The 25,242-nt window shown below is 43.8% G+C and overlaps 1 protein-coding gene across 3 annotated transcripts in view; it reads left to right on the top strand.

The window, feature by feature from the left end:
- LRRC36 (leucine rich repeat containing 36) overlaps positions 1-25,242 on the top strand; it is a 40,107-nt gene that overhangs the window by 3,005 nt on the left and 11,860 nt on the right. The window contains exons 2-10 of one of the 3 annotated variants that reach the window (XM_077451793.1): positions 1,285-1,412; positions 3,009-3,201; positions 12,090-12,174; positions 14,944-15,032; positions 17,106-17,179; positions 18,405-18,456; positions 21,242-21,622; positions 22,488-22,777; positions 24,219-24,378. In XM_077451793.1, the coding sequence (XP_077307919.1) occupies positions 1,285-1,412; positions 3,009-3,201; positions 12,090-12,174; positions 14,944-15,032; positions 17,106-17,179; positions 18,405-18,456; positions 21,242-21,622; positions 22,488-22,777; positions 24,219-24,378 (1,452 nt within the window). Of the gene's footprint in view, positions 1-1,284; positions 1,413-3,008; positions 3,202-12,089; positions 12,175-14,943; positions 15,033-17,105; positions 17,180-18,404; positions 18,463-21,193; positions 21,623-22,487; positions 22,778-24,218; positions 24,379-25,242 lie in introns of all 3 variants that reach the window. The other 2 variants (XM_077451784.1, XM_077451776.1) reach the window with 2 other exon arrangements.

Genomic DNA, 25,242 nt, shown 5'->3' with positions numbered 1-25,242 from the left:
TTTTCACCTTAATGCATAGAATGCATTAAGGTGAAAAAATGTTTACCTTTACAACCCCTTTAACATGTGCTGAAATGGTGCCACAGATGAAACATTCCATAATAAAAAAAAGAAGAAAAATGTGTGTTTCATAAAACGATTTTTATCGCCCCACCGAGGTACAAGCCTTTAAGTATGGACACACATCGGGAATTCAAGAATGGCGGGCCTCCCCTCCCCCCAAAGGAAGGAATCCCCCAGGACAGGGCAGCAGGGGGAGGTCAGCCTAAACGCAAAAGATAAGGATAAATAATATATGTATGATATTACGTATATATGTCCTTTTATTAAGAGGGCATATATACGGAATATCAAAATCTGCCCTGTCCTGGGGGATTCCTTCTTTGGGGGGAGGGGAGGCCCGGCCATTCTTGACTTCCCAATGTGTGTCCATACTTAGAGGCTTGTACCTCGGTGGGGCGATAAAAATCGTATTATGAAACGCAAATCTTTCTTTGTTCTTTATTATGGAATATTTCATCTGTGACACCATTTCGGCACATATAAGTACATCCATTATACAAAAATGATACATGTATTTTATGGAGTTATGTTGTTTATTGATATTGTACATTTCTAACAATATTATAGATGAACATTTGTGATCTCTTGAAAAACACCCCTAAGGAAAGACTTTAACTGAAACGCGTCGGGTTACGGATCACATGTATACATTCTAATTAATCTTTGGTCCTAAGTGACCATGTTTTTAAATGTAATGTTTTGTATATATAAATATTTTGTAACATTCAAACACTTCTCTAAACTTTTTTTTGTTTAGATATTAATGCCTTAAAAGCCCACTTAGGGGTACCCATTCTTTTGGTTCACAATTACCAGATGTGGCATTATATCTATGTGAGCACAATTGCCGACCTTCCCATTTTTTTCTGTACCCCCCCCCCCTCCTCCATCTTGTGCGCATGTGCGGCCAGCGGTAGGTTAGAGAAGAGACACAGCCAATGAGGCACAGAGCATCCTTGTGTAAGTAGCAGACCTCCCAACTCTTGTCGTGGGAGGGGGGGCCCCAAGGTCAACTTTTTGCATCAGTGTCCACAACACCTCTGACAATATGTAAAGCTTGGCCTAAAACTGTAATAATAATGAAGCCAAGGACTACATTGCAATCTTTTAGCCTATCCAACAACTACAACCCACATCATGCTCTGCCAGCCAGGACTTGTAATTTTGTAACAACCGAAGTCCATTGCTCAAGTTAAATTATCTTCATTACCATCTTTCCAGGCACAGTGGAGTCTCTGGCACTACAAGGGACGTACCGAGAGAAGATTGTCAGCCTGGGGGATGCATTTAAAAACTTCAAAAGTCTCCGTTCCCTGGACTTGTCTAGAAACATAATAATCAGTTTGCAGGTAAGTTCACTTATTGACAACACCCCGGAATTGTTCAGCAAAAGTTTCAGGGCTCGATCCCACAAAAGCGTTTTTTACTTCTCCCCCTTTAGCTGCAGTGGCTGGGGGGGGGGGGGGTACGCATGCCAGAATGCTTTGCTTTGTAGGTGTGGTGGGGTTTGTACCCCCTGTTGCTTTTGGCAGGTGTAGTGCCAGCCGACTGTGACCCATTCAAGTGAATTGGGCCACTCTGCAGGTGCCCTGCCAACACGTGCCAGTGCAGGGTTCAAAGGGTTAAAGCAGGCAGTCAGTGGAGGTGCGGGGGGTGAATTCCAGGGGCGGGGGTGTTTTTTTTTTTTTTTGAAGCAACTAATTAGAGCCGTAGCCTCTAATAGGCTTCAAAAAAGATAGACTTGGAGCGCAGAGCATTGCGCTTGCAGTCCACCCAGATGTGTTAGAAAAGCAAATTAATATTTGCTTTTCTAACACTGAACCGCTTCTCCGCCAATCAGGCAGTGTGGGTCTAATACCCATCACCTGATTGGTTGAAGGCACATGTGCCCCTATTGGAAGCCTAACAGAACAAGAAGAGATGCATGGGGGGCAGCATGGAGGACACAGGAGCCGTCAAGGGACGGGGGGGAACAGTGGTGGCATTTGTTGGGCACAAGGGATGGCATATGGCATACCTACATGGTTTAGGAGATATTTGCAAATGACAGGCATCGCTGTCTACGGCGCATGCGCCATAGACAGCACCGAGCAGGTGCACTAAGCATGCCGCTGCTAATGGCAATCATGCCGTTAGTGGCGGCTCCCCCGCGCATGCCCCCGTGACGCCAACGCGGCTCCAGGCCAGTCACAGCGCTGGAGCCGCGATACCCGGAAGTCACTCTGGGTATCATGGCGGCGACAGAGGAGGACAACAAGGGTCGCTTTGGGGGCTTCCATCTCAAGTAAGTTATTCATTATGCCTTTGCCTTGCAGGGTCTATTTTTATTTTTTATAAAGGCTTTACTTCCTCTTTAAAGCTTGTAGGAGGAGTTTTCATTCTCCCCTGATTGTCTTATGAGGCTGCATGGCCCCTGACCCTCTGTCTGGACAATGCTGATTGGCCCTGTGTTGAGACATGGATGAGAGAGTTTGAGGTGGAGGAACTTGACTGGCCTGCACAGAGTCCTGACCTCAAACTGATAGGACGCTTTTGGTATGAATCAGTGTGGAGACTGCGAGCCAGGCCTTCACGTCCAACATCAGTGCCTGACCTCACAAATGCGCTTCTGGAAGAATGGTCAAAGATTCCTATAGACACACTCCTAAACCTTATGGATGGCCTTCTTAGAAGAGTTGAAGCTGTTATAGCTGCAAAGGATGGGCCAACTCAATATTGAACCCTATGGACTAAGACTGGGATGCCATTAAAGTTCATGTGTGTAAAGGCAGGTGTCCCAATACTTTTGGCAATCTAGTGTAGGTGTGACAGTCAGGTGTGAACAAACCATTGGCCATATACAGTATATATCCAAGCACTTGATGACTGTCCTGTATTGCTTTCCTCTGCTGTGTATGTGAATAGTTTGCGTGTAATAAAAGTAATTTTTCGTATTGCTTTCACAGGGAATTGAGTACTTGCACTCTCTTGGTTACCTGAACTTATATTATAACGACATTACGTCTCTTGAGGAGGTAAAGCATCTCAAAAGTTTGGCACAGCTGAAAACTCTGGATCTGCGTCTGAATCCAGTGACCAGGCAGAACGCTGATTACCGTCTTTTTGTCATTCACATCGCGGGGACATTGGAAACACTAGGTAGGTACCAGGCTGTGCTGGGTAAGTGTTTGGAGAGGTTTAAAGTGGAAAAAAAAAAGCATAAGGATGGCCATACATTATGCAGTTTTCTTTCCTTCTATCATGGGTTGATTTCCCCCAGCAACGCAGTCAGTGATGATGGGGGGGAATCCCTCCATATTGACAGAACGGCGATCTGCCTTGTTTACATAGGCAGACCACCGTTCTGCCTGTGTACAGAACGATTGGCAGGTACCGGCGGACACCGAGTCCGATGGACTCACTGATTGGCTCCGATACCCAGAAATGCAGGATCACGTGTATGTACCGTATACATGATGCTGCGCAGCACAACCGCCCTGTAGCAGTAAATCTGCTATGGGGCGTTCTGTAAAATGGTTAAGATCACCAGCATTATGATAACACCCAGGCAGCGGGCACTCTACCATGGCTCTGGGTGCTGATTTTGTAACTTATGACCAATAAGTTAACAAAATAAGCACCCATCAGCCATGTTATGTGACACCTTGTGACAGAGCCAGCCAGAGCCATGGTAGAGTGCCGGCTGCCTGCGAGTTATGATACCATCCATTATGCCAGAGAGACAGACACAGTGCAATGTAGCCTATTCAGACACCCCCCCCCCCCCCCCCCCCCCGAAAGCACACCTGTGTTGAAGCCAGCTGGCCGGGACTTGAGCCAAGGCAGAAGAACATGCGAGTGGGAGCGGAATGGGCATGCGCCCGAAACTGGAAAGAAATAGGCCCTCCGCTCCGACCAGCATATGATCATCAGAAAGAGGCACAGATAATGGAAAAAAAAAACACTCTAAGCTAGGAATGGCGAAGCGGGGGTGTGAATTTCAGATTTTTTTAATTTATTTTTTATTCTGCACTGACTATCTTTAAAATTGCCCTGGCCCCTGTTCCAATCCAATCCGGGGACAGTCTTGGTCTGGGGACAGTGTCCTCAGTCTGGGGATGTCTGGTCACCCTACACTAAGGACTCGTTCACATGTGCTTGGGTCTCTCAAGAGTGGTCCTTGTTCGGATCGCTCTTCAGAGAGTATTTGCCAGGCAGTGAGGAGGCATTGTATCGCCTTTTCACCACCTGCTTTAACACCCTGCACTAGCATGACACAACTATGTGCATTGTACGTGGTTGTGGGACACTTGCAGAGCGGCCTCATGCACTACCGCTTGCAGGAAGCGGCGAGTTATAATTCCTGCCATGGATGCAAAGCATTGGCACGTGCAGAAAATTGTTGCTCTACATAAAGATGGCCTAGGCTATAAGAAGATTGCCAAGACCCTGAAACTGAGCTGCAGCACTGTGGCCAAGACCATACAGCAGTGTAACAGGACAGGTTCCCCTCGGAACAGGCCTCGCCATGGTCGACCAAAGGAGTTGAGTGCACGTGCTCAGCGTCATATCCAGAGGTTGTCTTTGGGAAATAGACATATGAGTGCTGCCAGCATTGCTGCAGAGGTTGAAGGGGTGGGGGGTCAGCCTATCAGTGATCAGACCATACGCCGCACACTGCATCAAATTGGTTTGCAAGGCTGTCGTCCCAGAAGGAAGCCTCTTCTAAAGATGATACACAAGAAAGTCCGCAAACAGTTTTCTGAAGACAAGCAGACTAAGGACATGGATTACTGGAACTATGTCCTGTGGTCTGATGAGACCAAGATAAACTTATTTGGTTCAGATGGTGTGAAGCGTGTGTGGGGGCAACCAGGTGAGGAGGACAAAGACAAGTGTGTCTTGCCTACAGTCAAGCATGGTGGTGGGAGTGTCATGATCTGGGGCTGCATGAGTGCTGCCGGCACTGGGGAGCTACAGATCATTGAGGGAACCATGAATGCCAACATGTATGTGACACTGAAGCAGAGCATGATCCCCTCCCTTCAGAGACTGGGCCGCAGGTCAGTATTCCAACATGATAACGACCCCAAACACACCTCCAAGAGGACCACTGCCTTGCTAAAGAAGTTGAGGGTAAAGGTGATGGACTGGCCAAGCATGTCTCCAGACCTAAACCCTATTGAGCATCTGTGGGGCATCCTCAAATGGAAGGTGGAGAAGCGCAAGGTCTCCAACATCCACTGGTTCCATGATGTCATCATGGAGGAGGGGCAGAGGACAACCTGGGAAGCTCTGGTGACCTCCATGCCCAAGAGGGTTAAGGCAGTGCTGGAAAATAATGGTGGCCACACAAAATATTGACACTTTGGGCCCAATTTTAACATTTTCACTTAGGGGTGTACTGTCTTTTGTTGTCAGCAGTTTAGACATTAATGGCTGTGTGTTGAGTTATTTTGAGGGGACAGGAAATTTACACTGTTATACAAGCTGTACACTCACTACTTTACATTGTAGACAAGTGTCATTTCTTCAGTGTTGTCACATGAAAAGATAGAAGAAAAGATTTACAAAAATGTGAGGGGTGTACTTACTTTGGTGAGATACTGTATTTACTAAATAATTGCATTTCCATGTTCTATGTACTGTGGGAGACCAGATATAGTGAATGCAGGCTCTTGGGTTTAGTAACAATTACACACTACAATCCTCTTGTACAATTTCCTTAAAGCGGTGTCCCAGCTGAAATTTTTTTTTTTTTAAAGTCAGCAGCTACAAACACTGTAGCTTCTGAGTTTTAATAAGCACACTTACCTGTCCAGGGTGCGCACGATGTCCGCCGCCGAGGCCAATCTGTCCAGCGGATTGGGTCCCGGCGCCACCATTCGAACTAAGGGAGTGGAGCCTTGCAGCTTCACTACCTGTTTCCTACTGCGCATGCGCGAGTCGCGCAGCTCTTTTGTGAATGGCCGGCTGTGTTCTGGGACACACAGTTCCCAGAATACAGCGCGCCCCATTCCCCAGAAGACAGCGTGAGGCGGAGAAGACTGAAGATCACCGCAGTGTAGGAAGTGGCAGATTAGGACGATCTGCCTAGCAACAGCCATTTCTGGTAAGTAAAAAAAATATATTTTTTTCAATTTATTTTTTCATATTTTTAGGAGCATTTTTATGTAATTTTTTATTTTTTTTTGGGTGGACCTCCGCTTTAAAGTGGGTTCCCATTAAAAAAAAAAAAATTTTAAGTCAGCAGCTACAAATACTGCAGTTGTTGACTTTTAATAATCGGTAACTGTGGGTGCCCAGCTGTGCCTTCACAGCCAGGCACCCACTGCGCATGCGCAAGAGGCACCGCATGCCGTGATTGGCCACGCAATCATCTGGGACCTGTCAAGTGACCCAGAGGATTGACAAGAGGGAGGGGGCAGAGCCGAGCCCTTCCTGTTCCGAGGGGAAGTGACGTCGGGAGCCCAGGCACTGAAGGAGGCAGACTACGAGGGACCCCATAGCAACAGTCATTTAGAGGTGAGTAAAAAAAAATAATTCCAAATTTTTTTTATTTTTTTTTAGGCACATTCTTGATTCTTTTTTTCATTTTTTATTTTTTTGGGGGTGGAACACCACTTTAAGATCTGTCAGCAACTATGTTGTGTGCGGGAGCCTGCCTGATTGGATTATTATTATTTTTTTTATATATAATCTTTATACATGATAATCGTACAAAAAAATAAATAAATTCAAAGACACTGATTGGGTCATTTAGCTGGGCCCTCAGATTTCATTTTTTTTTTTCAAATTTACTGTATTAGCTGCTGTCATAAATCTGTGGTAACAGGTGCCCTTTAAAAAAAAAAAAAACACAACTGTATACGCGTTCGATCTAATCCTGCCCCACAGATCAGATTTGGGGTTTTTGCTAATATTTGCGCCCTTCAGTTTTTATTTTTGGAAATGCTTTCCTTTAGGCTGGGTTCACACCGCTGCGGCTGGGAGACCCGGATGTGATTCGCACCGCACTGCAGTGCAAATCACATCCGATCTCTGTGCGATGCGAGTTCAGCCATACAGATAGTATGGATGAATTCGCATCGCACCCGCCGCAAACTCGCACGGGACCCTTTTTTTGGTCCGCAGCAGAATCGGATCGCATGGGTGTTCACACCATGCGATCCGATTCCTGTCAGAGTTTGCAGATCGCACTGCGATATGTGGACTGATCTGGGGGTGTCATTAACATTTCACTGACACTCCCAGCAGTCCGCATAGGGCAGTGTGAACTGGCGGCGGGAGGCATGCGATGCGGGAAAACGCCGCGGATTCGCGGCGTTCCCGCATCGCTCCGGTGTGAACCTAGCCTTAAAATAATGATAAACTGACTGATGGAGGAACTGAGCTGAGATTGTTGACTTCCATGTAAGAGAATCACAAAGGAATTAATTTCAGAGGATTACATTACCAGAGTCCCTAGCAACCCTGGAAGACCGCTTTTTATTAAAGCTAACAAATAATGTTTGCCGTGCATTAGGCACCAATTGACTGAAAGTATAACTAAAGGCAAAACTTTTTTATTCCTTTTGGACTGAGAGGAGAGGGATTAGAGCCCCTGTCAGTTTTTATTGTTGTCTGTGTCCCCGCCGGGGAGCTTCCCCCCCTCTCTATTTGTCCTGTTTACCATTATCATTGAAAGTAAAAGAAATTTACCCAAATTTTGGGTTGTCCCCAGAAAAGTAATAGAGGGGAAATCTTCCAATGGGGACACTAGTTCTGGTGACTTTTAGGTCCCCAAGGAATTCCCCTAATTTACAGGGATTTTCTCTCACTACCTGTTTGGCTATGGGACAGGAAGTGAAGGGAAATTTCCACAATAGGGCACAGATGGTGAAAAAATGGCTGGGCGAAACAACGTTATGTTACGGCGCTTCGCCTTGTGGCCACTAGGGGTGCGCTGCTCTCCCCGGAGCCAATGAAAGTGCCTGGTGGTCACGATCACCGCCAGGCTCCCACGATCGCCGCTGACACACCAGGATGCAGGTAGGGCAAAAGGGGCAGCTGCCCTGGGCCCTGTCATTGTTGTGGGGCCCAAAGCAGATGCCTCATATTTGCCAACTATCCTGGTTTAAATTCCCTTGAGGTTTTAGTCCTGTGCTGTGTCCCGATATCGCAGTGTGAAGTGCTGCTACTAATGCTGCCCAGTTCTGCCTTATTGTTGTGTACAGGTGACTCACCTACAGACCCTGTGTTTACATGTAAATTACCGGCATCCGTATGTAAATAGCAGTGGCATTCATATGTAAATGGAGGCCTTGATATGTATATCAAGCCCCCTGAGGTCATATCCACAGTAATCTCTAGCAACAAATCAACAAGCAGAAATTATGTGCTGTAACCTCTAGTAACTAATCAGTGAGCCGTAATGTGTACTGTAACCTCTAGCAACCAGTCAGTGAGCGATAATGATACACTGTATTGATTGATACACTGATTTTGAGTCTAGCTGCTATTTATTGTATGTCTCAGAGCAGGTGGAGAGCAAAACTTCATGGGGGAAGGGAGGGCCCAAGAAATGTTTTGCCCGGGGTCCAATCTATATCAAAGACGGCCCTGCCAGGATGTGTGTGTAAACACACACATCCCAGTTCTCTGAGGGGAGAAGAAACTGATCGTCTTCATACCGAGTATGAACAGTGATCTGTCATCTCCCCTACATAGTCCCCTCCCCCCTTCAGTTAGAACACTTACTAGGGAACACATTAACCCCTTCATCGCCCCCTAGTGTTAACTTCTTCCCTGCCAGTGACATTTTTACAGTAATCAGTGCATTTTTATCGCACTGATTGCTGTATAAATGACAATGGTCCCAAAAATGTGTCAAAAGTGTCCGATGTGTCTGCCAAAATGTCGCAGTCCCAATAAAAATCGCAGATCGCCGCCATTACTAGTAAAAATAATTAATAAAAATGTCATAAACCAATCAATATACGCTTATTGCGATTTATTTTTTTTATACCAAAAATATGTAGAAGAATATATATCGGCCTAAACTGAGGAAAAAAATAGTTTTTTTTATATATTTTTGGGGGATATTTATTATAGCAAAAAGTAAAAAATAATGTGTTTTTTTTTTTTTCAACATTTTCGGTCTTTTTTTGTTTATACTGCAAAAATAAAAACCACAAAGATGATCAAAAACCACCAAAAGAAAGTTCTATTTGTGGGAAAAAAAGGTTGTCAATTTTGTTTGGGTGCAACGTCGCACGACCGCGGAATTGTCAGTTAAAGTGACGCAGTGCTGAAACGCAAAATGTGCTCTGGTCAGCAAGGGGGTAAAATCTTGCGGGGCTGAAGCTGTTAATATAAAATATCATGTGAGTACTTTTATTTAACCTTTTCCTGCGGACGTGGCACATATATGTGGCCTCTCGGTGGGCGGGCTTTAACGTTGAGAGGCCCCTTTTTTTTTCCGGCCTATGTAATTACTTTTCTGTGCACCCTGCGTGCTCCCGGCACCGATGGGTACTGGAAAGCTCCTGGGGCATACTTGCGATCGGGAGCTTTTCGATCATGTGACCATGGCAGCGGGAAGGGGTTAATCATTGCTGTTCAGGGGTCTAATGACGTTTCCCAGGTCTTTCCTGTCCTCGGGGGAAGGTCTGAGGGAGGAGTTTCTAGTACTCTGCTGATGTATGAATCTCTGTCTGCACATCGCTGATTGGTGTTGCGCCGGTCACATGACATAAAAAAAAAAAGCTTTCAGGATAGAGAATCAGTGTAAATAATTACTACCAACAAGGTGTTTTAAAGCTTCATACAAATCTATATTTCAAGGCAAATGTTTATTATTTTTTTGCAATCTCATGGTTTAGGTGCAGTTTAAATTGACTGACAAATAGCTTTCACTTTGTTTACACTGTAAAGAGATCTGGAGGAGGTTCTGCCAATCGCAGGCAGGCAATTGTGCCACACCCCTTCAGCCTGTGTCTCTGATATATGTATGTGCTGGGACTAACAGGGAGGTGAAGCCTCCATCAATCACCATCTTATAACCATAGTGTTTAACAATGTAAGGACTGGGAGGAGGAGGGAGAGAGGAGGAATGTAATTTATCACTGTGTGTATACGCTCACATGTGTGACTTTATAGTTACATGGGCTGCACAGATAAGAAAAAAGGAGCAAATGAATAGCTCAGAAGGGAACTGAAACTGGAGCATGCTCAGTAGATGTCAACAGCTGGGCTACACAATCTCAAGCTGCAGCGGGGACATAGCCAAGGAAGGAGGGACAGAGGACAGCAGGATAACAAATAACAACAACAAAAAAAGTAATAAAAAAGAAAGATGGATGCAAAAAAAAAAGTGTATAATTTCGAATTACTATTTTCGTGTCCTATTATGCTTAGTGTTTTAATTCAATATAATCTCACGCTACTATTTTATTTTTTAAAGCTCTTGACATGCGATTTGACACGTCAGATCGGCAGCTATTGCCGGCAACAGCACCATCCGAATCGCTGCGACGCTGCACCAATTTGGGAATTGGTGCAGCGTCGCAGCGATTCGGATGGTGCTGTTGCCGGCAATAGCTGGCGATTTGACATGTCAAATCGCATGTCAAGAGCTTTAAAATATAAAATAGTAGCGTGAGATTATATTGAATTAAAACACTAAGCATAATAGGACACGAAAATAGTAATTCGAAATTATACACTTTTTTTTATTTTTATTTTTCATCCATCTTTCTTTTTTATTACTTTTGTTGTTGTTATTTTTGTATTGATGGTTGTTTGACACATGTAATAGGGCGCTGTAAAGCCCCCTTCTTAATTATTCTTTGAATAATGTTTTTCAAAAATTTTGTTTTGGTTATGGGTAGGTAAGTGGGTGTATTTTTTTTCTTTCTCTCTTTTGAAGAGGACATGATGAAGGATCCAGTGTGTTTTCTCAGGGTGGGGGGGGGGTTAGTGTGGTGTACGTTAATGAAAAGATTTATATAGATATATTGTACAATGTGTATTTCTATGTTGTATGTTGAGATCCCGCATCGCTCTCTCCACGGCTTCTCGGCTCTTCATTGGATAGATTGATAGTAGCGCAGCCATTGGCTCCCGCTGCTGTCAATCAAATCCAATGATGCGGGCGCCGGGGGGGCGGAGCTGAGTCATACCTGGCGGCTATGAGCACCGAGTGTATGACACGGGAGCACGCCCGCAAGGTAACCCCCCTTGGGAGAGAGCTTCCCAAAGGGGGTTATCTATTGCGGGGAGGAGCCGCCAGAGCCGCCGCGGGACCCCAGAACAGGTGGAACAAAATGAACTGCACAGTGGAGGTAAGTATGACATGTTTCTTATTTAAAAAATAAAATAAAAAACTGTACTTTTAGTGTCACTTTAATAAAAAAAAAAAAGCGATTAAAAAAAAATTGCATGTCAAAAGGTCCCGATGTGAACGTGGGCTAATGATCTAATGTGAAAAACTTTTGTAGATCAGCGGCTTGCAGCCAATAGGCAGCAGCTGCTGATCAGTGTATCCTGACAGTGTATTCGTACCTCATGAAGGATTCCTCTATCCACCTCGCATGTGTGAATGGGGAAATCTGTCTTTTTTTTTTTTTTTTTTTTTTTTTACCGTTCAGCCCGCCTGATGATCAAAAAAAATAAATTGATCTTCCTATGGCCAGCCCTAGTTTTCCCAACATCCCTGGAGGGCTCTGGCTTTTTCATTTTTTATTTTCTCTGTAAAAGTCGGTAGGTATTTGTCATACAGGGTAGTTCAATGGTTAACCCAAAGCAATCTTACCCACAGAGTGAGTATAATAAGGGAGGTCCCTGCCCAGGTTTGTGTTGTGTACTGCCTGGGATGTTGCTATGGCTTCCTCAGGAGTTTGTTTGGCTTATGCATGAAGTTCAGTTCATCCAACTGTCAGCCAGGCCCATTACTCCTCTCTGCACCGGCCATGCAGCAGATCAGCAGAAACTAGGAGGGGAGGGGGGGGGTCAGTACAGCATTTCACACCTCCCAGATCTAACTCCAGCAATGTCACTGTTTTCAGATGAGAGACCGGTGAGGGAGAGCGAGAGGAAAAATGCAACGTATAACTTCCAGCTAAAATCTCAGGAGACGTCCGAGTCCGGGAGGTGAGTGCTTACAGTCAGTAAAATGCCCCTTTTTGTTTGGGGAAAGACATAAAATACTATTGTCATGCATGTGAATGGAGCTACAGCTTGCCACCTGTTTGCAGTGTAGAGATGCCTGCAGGGCTGTTAACACTTGTCTATTCCTGTTTAGGGTGTGCTGAGATTGGTGGATCTCTCTGGCTGCTTTCACACTGATCAGTTTTCTTCTGTTTTTGCGTTACAATAAGCAGAAGAAAAATTGCACGACCATAACATCCTCTCTTACAGCAGTCTGTTGTGTTTTTAAAAGTCCTGCATGATGCGTTCTTGGTGCATGTTGGGTGCGTATTTAAAACCATACCTCTCTATTGAAATGCATTGAAAACGCATCAAAAATGCACCCACGGTTGTGCGTTTTTTTGAGTCACATGTCCTGTTTTACATCGTCAGGCAAAAAAAAAAAATGCACTCGAATGCAGTAAAAATGTATATGTGTTTTTACCACGTTTTTGCAACAGAGCAGCATGAAAAGCAGTCTAAAGCTGTGTACACATTATACAATTTTCTTGTTCAATTTCCTTTAGATTTACCTTCAACTATATGTAATGCAAGGGCTTGCCTACAATTTGAAAGTGTTTAGTGTCCGACCTCATATTATATGGTTTTGGTAAATCTAAGGCGCTCCCAAAACGTCCATTGAAATGAATGGGCAGCGCTTCTGAAGCACCGCAACATGGGCGGTTTTACCCCTACTTCGGCCGCTAGAGGGGGTTAAAAGCGCCCTGCTAGCGGCGGGAAAAACGCAGCTTAAACAGCGCTAAAACGAGCGGCGCTTTAGCTCTACTGCGTCCCCAGTGTGAAAGTAGCCTTATTAGTCTATAAAAATATTAGAATTATTTCATCCTTCTTTCTCTAGGGATTTTAGATACAACTAGCAGGAAACAAAATATCAACTTATGCTTTGGGAGCTGCTATGGTGCAATCAAAAATTTTAAATAAAGAATAAAAGAATAAATATAAATATATATATGAGGGAGAGAGATAGATACACACACACACACACACATACATACATTTTATATATATATATGTGTGTGTGTGTATTTTTATTTTTTTATCCTTTTATTTAAAATTTTTGATTGCATCATAGCACAATATAATATAATATAAAAAAAATATATAAATATATGTATGTGCTCAAAATATAATATATACCAATGTGCACCATTGGTATATATTATATTTTGAGCACATACATACGGGAATGTAAAAAGGTGATCGATGCATTTATATTATATAAAAAAAAAAAAAATATTATAGCAGGAAAAAAAATAATGAACCTACGTTCTTTTATTAATATATGTAAAATAAGGGAAGTATAATGCCCAAAAGCTTATTTAAAACTGAACTCAGGAGGCTGACAGGTCAGATTTTCTGTGACTCCTACAGTTAAGTGACAATTCTGCACTAACAGGGAGAGAATGCTAGCAAATCATAGGACACACACCCGTCCCTAAAAGGTAAGGCTGGGCTATTCTAACAATGTAAAACTTGTGCTTTACCCATGTAGGTAAAGCAACAGGTCCGCTTTAAAATGGCGTTTCACCCAAAAGTGGAACTTCCGCTTATCTGATCTCCCGCCCCCCTCTGGAACCCTGTCCCCACTTTGGTCGGACCTCACTGCAGCGAGGTATGTCAGAAGTTTCGCCCCCCTCCTCCTCCTTCTATCCTTCCCCCTGCTGCCGGGCCAGTTCGTGCATGCTCAGTAGGGACCTGGCCGCAAAGCCACAAGACTTCAATGCTGGGTTCCCTTATTGACAATGGTGGCGGCAGCACCCGACAGCCGATGGAAACATTGGCTGGTGTGCGGACATCTCAGGATTCCAGGACAGGTAAGTATCCTAATATTAAAAGTCAGCAGCTACGGTATTTGTAACTGCTGATTTTTAATTTTTGGAGGGAGGGGGGGGGTTACTCCGCTTTAATGTCCTCCTCCCCTGCAGCGCATGCTTGCCTCTCCTTCACTTCCCCACCACTCCATTCAGCTGCTGTAAGAGAAGAAAATACTGGGTACTTGCAAGTATTGAGAAGCATGTGACTCATATAAAGCTGTCACCGTGGCATGGGAACTTTCATTTAAATTTGCTCTTATTTAACTTAAAGAATATAAATCCAGTTTGCGCCAAACAACTTTCTAATACCAGACATTACCTTGGTAAAGTAACAGTGACATCATCGCTGTGCTGTACATAGCCTGAGCAGAGCTGTGGGAGGGGCCCAGCATGCCCCACCCACCACAGCCTACCTGCAGAAATCTACAGGAGGGGGCGGAGACAAGACCAGTCACCCTGCATAAGGAGAGAGAGCAGCAGTGAGTGGTCTTTATTACAGGAAGTCACACACTGGATTAATGCACAGATCTGGAAGAAATACACAAAGCTCACGAGATCCGAGAATACACATAATGACTGAATGTAGACAATATTTACTTATCAAAGAGTTCAGCGTTTAACATTCCTATATTGGTTTGTAATGTTTATTTGGATTTACCTGTGTAGTAAGTGAATAGTGGACTTGAGTATTAAAGGATCCATACACGGACGTGATAGTGATGTCACAGCAGCTTAACTGGCAGCTTTTAGCATGTTGTAGACATGGGAGGGGCTCAGTACAGCCATATTGTGTTGTGCAACGACGTGAAGGGTTATACAAATTTATATATGGTTATGGATGATGTGAGTAGACTGTGTAAGAGATATCAATAAAAATAAATTGCTTTTGTCATTTCAGCTCTATGCACAGCCCGTCACGCAGCCATCTCTATGGGGATAGAGGAGGGGCTAAAGCTCACCTGGATTTCGGATTGAGCAATATGACTGGTAAGATCTTGAAACTGTATTAAGCAGAATCAGTATTTACTTTGCTAATGCAGAAAGATAGAAGTCGCCTCTATAGCAGTAATGGTAACAAAAATATGTAGAAAATTCGACCATAATCCAGAAACTTAGAAATAAAGAGGTCGGGAGCATGGTCCCCAACCAATCCTCCTTAGAGAACGGGGGCAATTGGACTATCACGGTACAATATAAACTAAAGTCAATTCAAGTATGTAGGCAGATATGTAAAAATTGTACATAAGAGCGACAAAATTAATAACACATAACGATTAATCAGGTACAGATTACAATCGGGTACAGATTAAAAGCATGGTAATAATCCATGTGTATCACCAAGATAATGATCCCCAAACGGGAAAGATCACAGTGGGATAGTTGATCACAAATGACATCTCAACTAGTTTTGCGGTCTAATGCTGCTTCGTCAGGAGGATATCTGTAATTTGATTGGCAAATGTCAATTGTATTGTTTTGCGGGCGGATTTAACCCCTTTTCGGCCGCTAGCAGGGGGTTGAAACCGCCCCGCTATTGGACGAATAGCGCCGCTAAAACGGTGGTAAAGCGGCACTAAAAATAGCGCTGCTTTACCGCTGACGCCCGGGGCAGCCCGGTGTAAGCCCTTGTACACATGGTCGGAGATTCCATTGGAATGTGTCCTATCGGACCGTTTTGTCGGATATTCCGACTGTGTGTGGTATGCATCGGACTGTTTCCGTCGGAATATCCATCGGACCAAATTTTCCTACTTGCTGGAAATATTTTCCCACAAACTGCTCCGATAGGACATACTCCGATCATGTGTAGAGAATCCCGATCGGGCAAAGTGCCACGCATGCTCAGATCAAATTCCTACATCAAAGCTATTGGCTACTAGCCTGAACGTAGTCCCATCGTAACGAAATTACGTCATCACGTTCTGAAAGATCGGATTTTCCGACAACTTTGTCCGACCGTGTGTATGCAACAGTTTCGGACAAGATCCGACGGACAAAATCCAACGGATTTGGTTGTCGGAATCTCCGAGTGTACAAGGGCTAAAAGAAGTCTTAATGCAGTGTGTTGTATTGCATATGTTCAAGTGCATTTGGAGCAGCTAAGTGTAAATGCAATTTGCTTATTATTTAAAATAATACATTGTGATCAGGAATGTTACTGATTAAAATTTTCATTTTCAATTAATCGTTTTTTTTTTTTTTAATCAACTAATTTCAATTAATTATAATGCACATACAGATCCAACTACTTTTAGCTGATCTTCTGCCATTGCAACTCTGCATTAGTCAGTGGTAAATGGGGTATACACTAGTTAGTTTCCACAATCCGTGACTTGACTTCACAGTTAACACAAATACGTTTTAAATTCAAATTGTAGCACTGACGTAAGTCATTTTTTTTTTTTGTCCACAGTAGTGTGACAATCCCTCCACCTCCGGTCTAACTAATCACTCTCGCCTCATGGCATGGACCCCTGGTGCGGTGGTCATGCAAGCGGGTATCAAAAGGGATAACACGGACCATAAACTTCTCTCACGTCTCCTTAGATCTCAGCAAGACATAAGGTCATAGGTAGAACGAAAAGATCTAAGTGCTATAAGATTTAATTTTTGTGTTAGAACACAATCTACTCACATAAAGATGATAAAAACACAGCATGTAAAGCCGACAATCGTGTTAGTTCCATAGGGCAGCAGCGGGTGACGTCATGCGTAGCTCCTCTCCCGTACGCGTTACATTCAATCAGAATTTCGATGTCACCGGACTCCTCCCCCCTTCCCTTCATTAGACGGAGGCACTTGGGGAAGGGAGGAGGAGTCCAGTGACGTTGATGTCCGTGATGTCACCAGAACTCCCTGAAGACCCGGAAGCCGGCGGAGAGGTGAGTACCGATCAAAAGAATTTTGATCGATCAAAAAAATGAATCGATTAATCAAGGAATCAATCTTTAATTTCCACAGCCCTAATTGTGATACCTGCATTTATGTTCATAAAATGTTTCTCCGCTGCATTTTGTATAATAGAGACAATCCTGACACTCTGATCATTTTTGGTTTCAGAAATGGGCAGGACAAATAGTCAGGAACAGCATTCCAGAGATTATACCAGAGGCTCTTCTCCCTCTAAGTATCAGGCAAGTTTACCTTCTGTATAACATATAAAACCAGGGGCCATTCTGAGCTCTAATCCCATTTCTTAGGGCAGATTGGTTCCCCAATACTCACAAGTGTAAGGTTCAATTCCATCATTGTTTGCTGCAGACAAGCAGTGTAATTAAAAAATAAATAAGTCAAATGAAAAAAATCGGCAATAAATCTGAAGAGAGAGAGACATCACCGCTCCAGGTAGGTCAAGCGACAGTGGAAAACCTCACCCAGCTTGGAAGCCCAGGTGCCGGCAATGCATATAGCAATCAAAAACAGGAAGTACAAGCCACAGCAGGAACAGACAGGAGCTAATGCATTTCACACTTCAATGTAGTGCTTAGTCATAGCACTAAGCACTACATTTAAGTGTGAAACGCGTTAGCTCCTGTCTGTTCCTGCTGTGGCTTGTATTTTTGTTCACAAGCATTTTAGAACAAAAGGCAAAAAAACTTTTTTTGAATAAATCTGAAGAACCGTTTCTTGAGATAATTTTGACATGACGTGACGCCGGTTTGTTTACAAGTGATCGCTCCGTCATTTGACGGAGCGATCACATTGTAAATGGCCACCGGGTGTACCAAGATGGCCGCCGCTCCAGAGCTAGGCCGAAGCCGCTGCCTTCCCTAAGGCCGAGGCAGCGGATCGTGGGGTATGCCGAATCCGAACAGGTTGACCCGTTCGGATCATGGATCGGTTACGATCTGTTGCACCCCTACCACTAAGAGTTCCCATGAAATGAAAACTCTCAGCTGCACCAAGCGAATGTGAATGTGATATGTGAATACTTCCTGTGGGCTCTCTGTTATTCCACTGACCAGTTACTGATTGTAAACAAGTTTAGGGTTGTCCTTAAAACCGTAATAAAGGGGAAATCTTCCAATGGGGAAACATGTTTGGTGACGACCAAGGATTCTCTCGCTTTGGAAGGATTTCCTAATACTTCCTGTTGTGGCTATGGGACAGGAAGTGAAGGGAAACCTTCTCAATGGGACACTGGTCGCCTGACAAACATTATTACCCTCCTTTACTCTATCCAAGATGGGGGGGGGGGAGATGGGGGGCTTTGTTCTGGGCATATGAATTAGAGTATTACCAACAGCATTAGAATTGAGATGGAATCTGAATCTGTTTTCACATTCGCTCAAATTGTAATTATGATAACATTATATTTATTGGATCTCCATTTACATGAAATGTTGTTTCCATTTACAGTCTGAAGAGCACCAGTCCTATCTACAGCAGCCACAAACCGACTTTGAAGATGGTATTGGTATATTATTTTGATATTTATCTTATTCATACTAAATTATATTTCTATATTTCAAAACAATTAAACTAAAGAAAACTGTGCTTAGTGCAGCAATTAATTTATAAGTGTTATATACAGTGCCTTGAAAAAGTATTCATATCCCTTGAAATTTTCCACATGTTGTCATGTTACAACCAAAAACCTAAATGTATTTTATTGGGATTTTATGTGATAGACCAACACAAAGTGGCACATAATTGAGAAGTGGAAGGAAAACGATAAATGGTTTCCAAACTTTTTTACAAATAAATATGTGAAAAGTGTTGGGGGCATTTGTATGGCGCCCCTCTGAGGCAATACTTTGTAGAACCCCCTTTCTCTGCAATTACAGATACAAGTCTTTTGGGTATGTCTCTACCAGCTTTGCACATCTAGAGAGGGACATTTTTGCCCATTCTTCTTTGAAAAATGGCTCAAGCTCGGTCAGATTGGATGGAGAGCATCTGTGAACAACAATTTTCAGTCTTGCCACAGATTCTCAAATGGATTTAGGTCTGCACTTAGACTGGGCCATTCTAACACATGAATATGTTTTGATCTAAACCATTCCATTGTAGCTCTGACTGTATGTTTAGGGTCGTTGTCCTGCTGGAAGGTGACCCTCCACCCCAGTCTCAGGTTTTCTTTTAAGATTGTCCTGTATTTGGCTCCATCCATCTTCCCTTCAACTCTGACCAGCTTCCCTGTCCCTGCTGAAGAAAAGCATCACCACAACATGATGTTGCCACCACCATGTTTCACAGTGGGGATGGGGTGTTCAGGGTGATGTGCAGTGTTAATTTTTTGCCACACTTAACATTTTGCTTTTAGGCCAAAAAGTTGAATTTTGGTCTCATCTGACCAGAGCACCTTCTTCCACATGTTTGCTGTGTCCTCCACATGGCTTCTCACAAACGGGACTTCTTATGGCTTTCTTCTTGCCACAATTCCAGATTTGTGGAGTACACGACTAATAGTTGTCCTGTGGATAGATTCTCCCTTCTGAGCTGTGGATCTCTGCAGAGTTACCGTGAGCCTCTTTGCTGCTTCTCTGATGAATGCTCTTCTTGCCCAGTCTGTCAGTTTAGGTGGACGGCCATGTCTTGGTAGGTTGGTACTTGTGCCATACTCTTTCCATTTTCGGATGATGGATTGAACAGAGCTCCGTGAGATGTTCAAAGTTTGGGATATTTTTGTTATTACCTAACCCTGCTTTATACTTCACCACAACTTTATCCCTGACCTGTCTGGTATCAGCATAAGGAGGGCTGAATACAAATGCACACCACAGATATTTATTTGTAAAAAAAATTGGAACCCATTCACCATTTTCCTTCCACTTCACAATTATGTGCCACTTTGTGTTGGTCTATCACATAAAATCCCAATAAAGTACATTTACAATTTTGGCTGTAACATGACAAAATACGGAAAATTTCAAGGGGTATGAATACTTTTGCAAGGCTTTATATGTACAGCAGCACAAATTACAAGTGCAAAGATCAGCTTTGAAATATTGTTGTGCTGTACCTTTTAATTAAATCAAGTGTGATGAAATAAATAAAAATTTCAAATAAATAATATGTGAAACAAATCTATATATAGTGTCTTAACCCCTCCAGTGAGATATATACTCTGTGTTATATAGTCCAAAAGAAATGTCCATCCAAGCGACTTAACAACTCAAAAATCTCCTGGTGAGTTCCACCGTTATTGCCACACACAGCCTTTTACCAGTTGGAAATACCCCAAATTATAGGCGGTCTTAATACGCTCACAAATACGTAGGATCTGATGCAGTAAGATGTATCCTAGGACATGGGAACCACAGGGCACACCAACAGGGATTCTACTAAATCACCTCTTTCGCTCCACATACATCAATCTGGCAAGAGAAACAAATAATCTCCCATAGTGTAAAACCACCAGTCATGGTCTATAAACTGTAAAATCTACTCACAATCTGATGTGTGTAGAGAGCATTGCAGAAACCTAGATCTGACGTGCATGATGACATCAGCACAGGCCTCCCCCAACATGTTTTGTCCCATTAGACGTTCTCAAGGGGTCAGCTGAAGATGGGATGTTATTGGTTTCTCTTGCTGGAATAATGTATGCGGAGTGAGAGGTGATTTAGGCGAATCCCTGTTGGCGTGCCCTGTGGTTCCCATGTCCTAGGATACATCTTGCTGCAGCAGATCCCATGTATTTGTGAGCGTATTAAGACCACCTATAATTTGGGGACTTTCTGACTGGTAAGAGGCTGTGTGTGGTGGAATGCATTGGGAGATTTTTTTAATTGTTAAGGTATTTGGATGGACATTTCTTTTGTTTTGGACTATATGATATAACGCAGAGTATACGGTATATCTCACTGGCGGTATTGACACATTATATATTGATTTGTTTCAGGTATTATTTATTTGAAAATTGTATTTATTTCATCACACTTGTTTTATTTAAAGGTATAGAAAAAACAAAGTTTAGTTTGAAAAGTTGTTATTTCTATATTTACTCTGCCATTTGTAATAGCTTGTGATGACCAAAATGCGTTGGGGACAACGGAGTAATAACAAATGCTAATGAGGATTGAAAGGCTGGTCATAACAGTTGACCTCATTTAGCAGGACAGAATGGTCAGGGCTGTTTTGTGAGAGAACCCCACTGAGCTCAGACTTTTTATATTTCCCCTTTGCTTTGTTTTCCTGTTTAGAGTACAGGCCATTGCCATCCCCAACACGATCTTCTCTCCGTTCTCCAGGCCCGTCTTCTCGTGCTAAAGAAGGGCACCGCGTCACCTTCGCCGACTCCACAATGTCTGAGTTTTTTCCAAAGCAAGAGGATATTTCTACGCCTATGAAAAACGAAGACGATATCAGCTCCACAAAACATTTGGGTTTTAGCTACCCGGACAAATTGGGGACGGCATTTAACTTCAAGAATACCTACCTAACATCTACACCAGTAAGGAAAGACACTGCGGGCAGCGAGAGGATGAGGGCAAGCACCCTAGATGGGAAGGAAAGGATTAGGTCTGGTGACATCGATGACATTGGCCAAAGCTCAGAGACGAGGGACCGTCTCAAACCCTCACATAATGGCGAGGAGTCCAGCAGAGAGAGGCTACTGAGGCTGAGTTCCGGTATCAGTCTATCATTTATATTTCGTCTTTTTCTCTCCATACTCAAAAATGTATTTACCTTGCTTCTACCCAAAATGCCCATATATATATATATATATATTCTCTATTTATTTTATTTTTTTCATTTTGGATAAAGTAAGGGAAGGTTATAACCCCTGTCATTTTTTTTTTTGCCATCTGTGTCGCATTGGGGGGATTTGCCTTCACTTCCTGTCCTATAGGCAAAACAGGAAGTGAGAGGAAATCCCTCCAAAGGGAGTTAACCACTGGTTGTCACTAGGTTCACCAGAACTAGTGTCCCCATTGGAATTCCCCCTCTATTATTGTTTTGCTGTCAACCCAAAATTTGGAATTTTTTATTTTATTTTCTATGATAAAAGTAAATAGGAAAAATAGAGAAAGTGAATCTTCCTAAGGCTAGGGTCACACTATTGTGGTTTCCCCAGGACTGCGTTTGCGTAGGCTCAGCAGCTCTTCCATTTGAACGTTTTAGTTAGTTATACTTTAAAAAAATAAATAAAAGCTGTAGCTTTAGGGCCGGTTCACACAGCGGGCGATGCGAGGCGACACGACTCGCCTCGCCTCGCTCCCGCAAGTCGCCCCCGTTCTGTACAATGGAACCGTTCTGAGAGGAGCGACTCGAGTCGCTCCGACTCCGAAAAAAGGTTCCTGTACTACTTCTGGGCGACTTCGGGGGCGACTTGCATTGACTTCTATACAGAAGTCCTCTGCAAGTCGCCGCTGAGGTCGCCGCAGGTCGCGGCGAGGCAAGTCGGAGACGCCTCGCCGCGCCTGCAGTGTGAACCGGCCCTTAGACAGTGTTTCAGGTACAGTTGATAATTGTACATTTGTTGTATTTTTCTAGATCTTTATATCACAACACATATGGCTGACCCACCCACGTCTTCCAGTTCTCTCTCTGCTCTTCGAAAAGGCTTCAGCGACATCTCCAAGACCTACACGCTGCCTTCTAAACCCACGCTATCAAACGCTCACTTTACTGCAAAAACTGCCGAATTGTGTAGAGATTACAAGAGCGCCTGGAATCCAGAGAAATCGTCCACTTCAAACTTGGCTCAAATGGGACTGAAAAGATCCAGCAGCCTGAACTCCCTGATATCGCCGAAACCCTCCGATCTCTATTCAGACCTGCATGTAAGTCCATAACCACACTGTATGATCTTTTTAACATGGGAGAATTCCCAAAGTGGTTCTAAAGACAGAAGGTTTTATTACCTTTTTAAAGTGTTGCTAAACCAGTGATGGTGAACCTTGGCACCCTAGATGCTTTGGAACTACAATTCCCATGAGGCTCATGCACTCTGCAGTGTAGTTGGGCATCATGAGAAATGTAGTTCCAAAACATCTGGGGTGCCAAGGTTCGCCACAACTGTACTAATCCCTCGTTTTTTTTTTTTTGTTTTTTTTTTACAAAATAACAATTATGTCATACTTACCGGCTCTGCGTAATGGTTTTGCACAGAGCAGCCCCGATCCTCCTGTTCTCAGGTCCCTTACTGGCACTCCTGGCCCCTCTCTCCTGCCAAGTGCCCCCACAGGAAGCAGCTTGGGGGCACTCAAGCAGGAGTGCTCTTGACCGGCAGCTCTTTGTGTCCATTCAGACATGGAGCCTTAAAATGTAATAATAAAATACAATCTAAATAACAATTCTCACATAAAAAAAAGCTGTCAACATACTCAGCCCGCCCCCTCCATCTGCTGATTGGCTCACTGGCTGTGATTGACAGCAGCGGGAGCCAATGGCTGGCAAAGGCAAGGCTCTTGAGGACATTGCTGGATCAAGAGTGGGCTCAGGTGTTGGGGGGGATTCTGCACACAGAAGGTTTTTTATCTTCATGCAAACCACTTTAATGCATTCTATGCATGAGGGTAAAAATCCTTCTGCATGCAGCCCCCCCCCCACTCCCCCCTTGTACTTACCTGAGCCCGATCTCAATCCAGCGATGAGCACGAGAGCAATGACTCTCTCCCTTCTTATTGGCTTAGGCAGGAGCCGTTGCTGTTAATTATAGCCATTAAGGAGAGAGCGGGGGGCGGGCCGAACCGTGCTCTGTGTGCCTGGCGAAGGGGTCCTACGTTGCACTTCTCTGTGATGTGATCATACAATAAAAACCCGTTTTGGATGCTACCTTGTCGATCTATGGTGTGCTGGCAAAAATCTCCCTTGTGACTTTCCAAACCAGTTTCCAGCTGGCTGTTGCTGCAGCACCCAAATCTTTGAGAGTGTATCCAGGAACGTGTGTGATGGGAATATGGAGTAATACCTGTGTGTGAATGGACACACAGAGCCAGTTCGGGAGTGAGCATGCACGAGTACCCTATGGCAAGCGGCTTGCTATGGGGGCACTTGGCAAGAAGGAGGGGCCAGGAGCGCCGGTGGGGGACCTGAAAAGAGGAGGATCAGAGTTGCTCTGTGCAAAACCATTAAACAGAGCAGGTGAGTTTACCATGTTTGTTATTTTGAAAAAATATATATTTTTTCCTTTTTAAAATCACTTTAAAGCTTAATATTGGTTGGCAGCAATATCCAACACAATAGCATTGTCATAGACAATACAACGTTTGTTGTTTTCAGAGAGAGGATTTGCGGAGTGAAAATGAGCTGAAGAAAAGGGAGCGCTCGCCCAGTAGAAGTGAGACTTCTTCCATCTCAGATGTTCTCCAGCAACTTATGGACTTAGTGGATCGGTACTGGAATGGCTCAGGGTCTCTCCTTCACAATCAGAGATTTCTGGGTGAGTATCTATAAATATTAACAAGCATTTATGGGATAGACAGGAAAGGTTCCAGAACAAGCAAGAGAACTCCTTTCCCTAGACACACTGCAGCGTCCATATGTACCAAAATATATATGACTGCTCAATCACCAAGGACAAATACAATCACTATTCACAATGTAGCACTTTTGGCTCGGTTCACACAGGGGGGCGACGCGAGGTGACACGACTTGCCGTGCCGCGACCTGACAAGTCGCCCCCGTTCTGTACTACGGAACCTTCTAAGAGGAGCGACTCGAGTCGCTCCGACTTAGAAAAAAGGTTCCTGTACTACTTTTGGGCGACCTCGGGCGACTTGCATTGACTTCTATACAGAAGTCATTTGCAAGTCGCCGCTGAGGTCGCGGCAGGTCGCGGCGAGGCAAGTCGTGTCGCCTCGCATCGCCCCCTGTGTGAACCGAGCCTAAGGAAACCTCTACTGAAAGAGTACACAGGATGCCATTGATGACCTCTCCTTATATAAATGGTAGTTGCCTGGCTGTCACGCTGATGCATCTTCTTTTGAAAATATTTGTTGTCTGGCTATCATGCTGATTAAATACCTTCAGAAGCACCAACCTCAAGCAAGTATGCAAATTATGAGCTCCTCACCCTGAATTTTTTTTAAGCACCTCAATGCCAGGCACTTTTACTCCCTTTCTGCCCAGGCCAATTTCCAGCTTTTAACACTGTTACACTATGAATGACAATTGCACGGTCATGCTACACTGTTCCCATATGAATTTTTGTATCATTTTTTTCACCCCGCAAATAGTGCTTTCTTTTGTTGGTATTTTGATCACGTTTTATTTTTTTTTGCTAAACAAATTAAAAAAGATCTAC

This window comes from Lithobates pipiens, unplaced genomic scaffold (genome assembly GCF_037356315.1).
Source record: "Lithobates pipiens isolate NorthernLeopardFrog02 unplaced genomic scaffold, aLitPip1_a1.2 Scaffold_10, whole genome shotgun sequence".
In the NCBI taxonomy this organism is placed as follows: domain Eukaryota; kingdom Metazoa; phylum Chordata; class Amphibia; order Anura; family Ranidae; genus Lithobates; species Lithobates pipiens.
The sequence above is the reverse complement of the archived record's forward strand: the minus strand, read 5'-3'. Positions and strand labels throughout refer to the sequence as shown.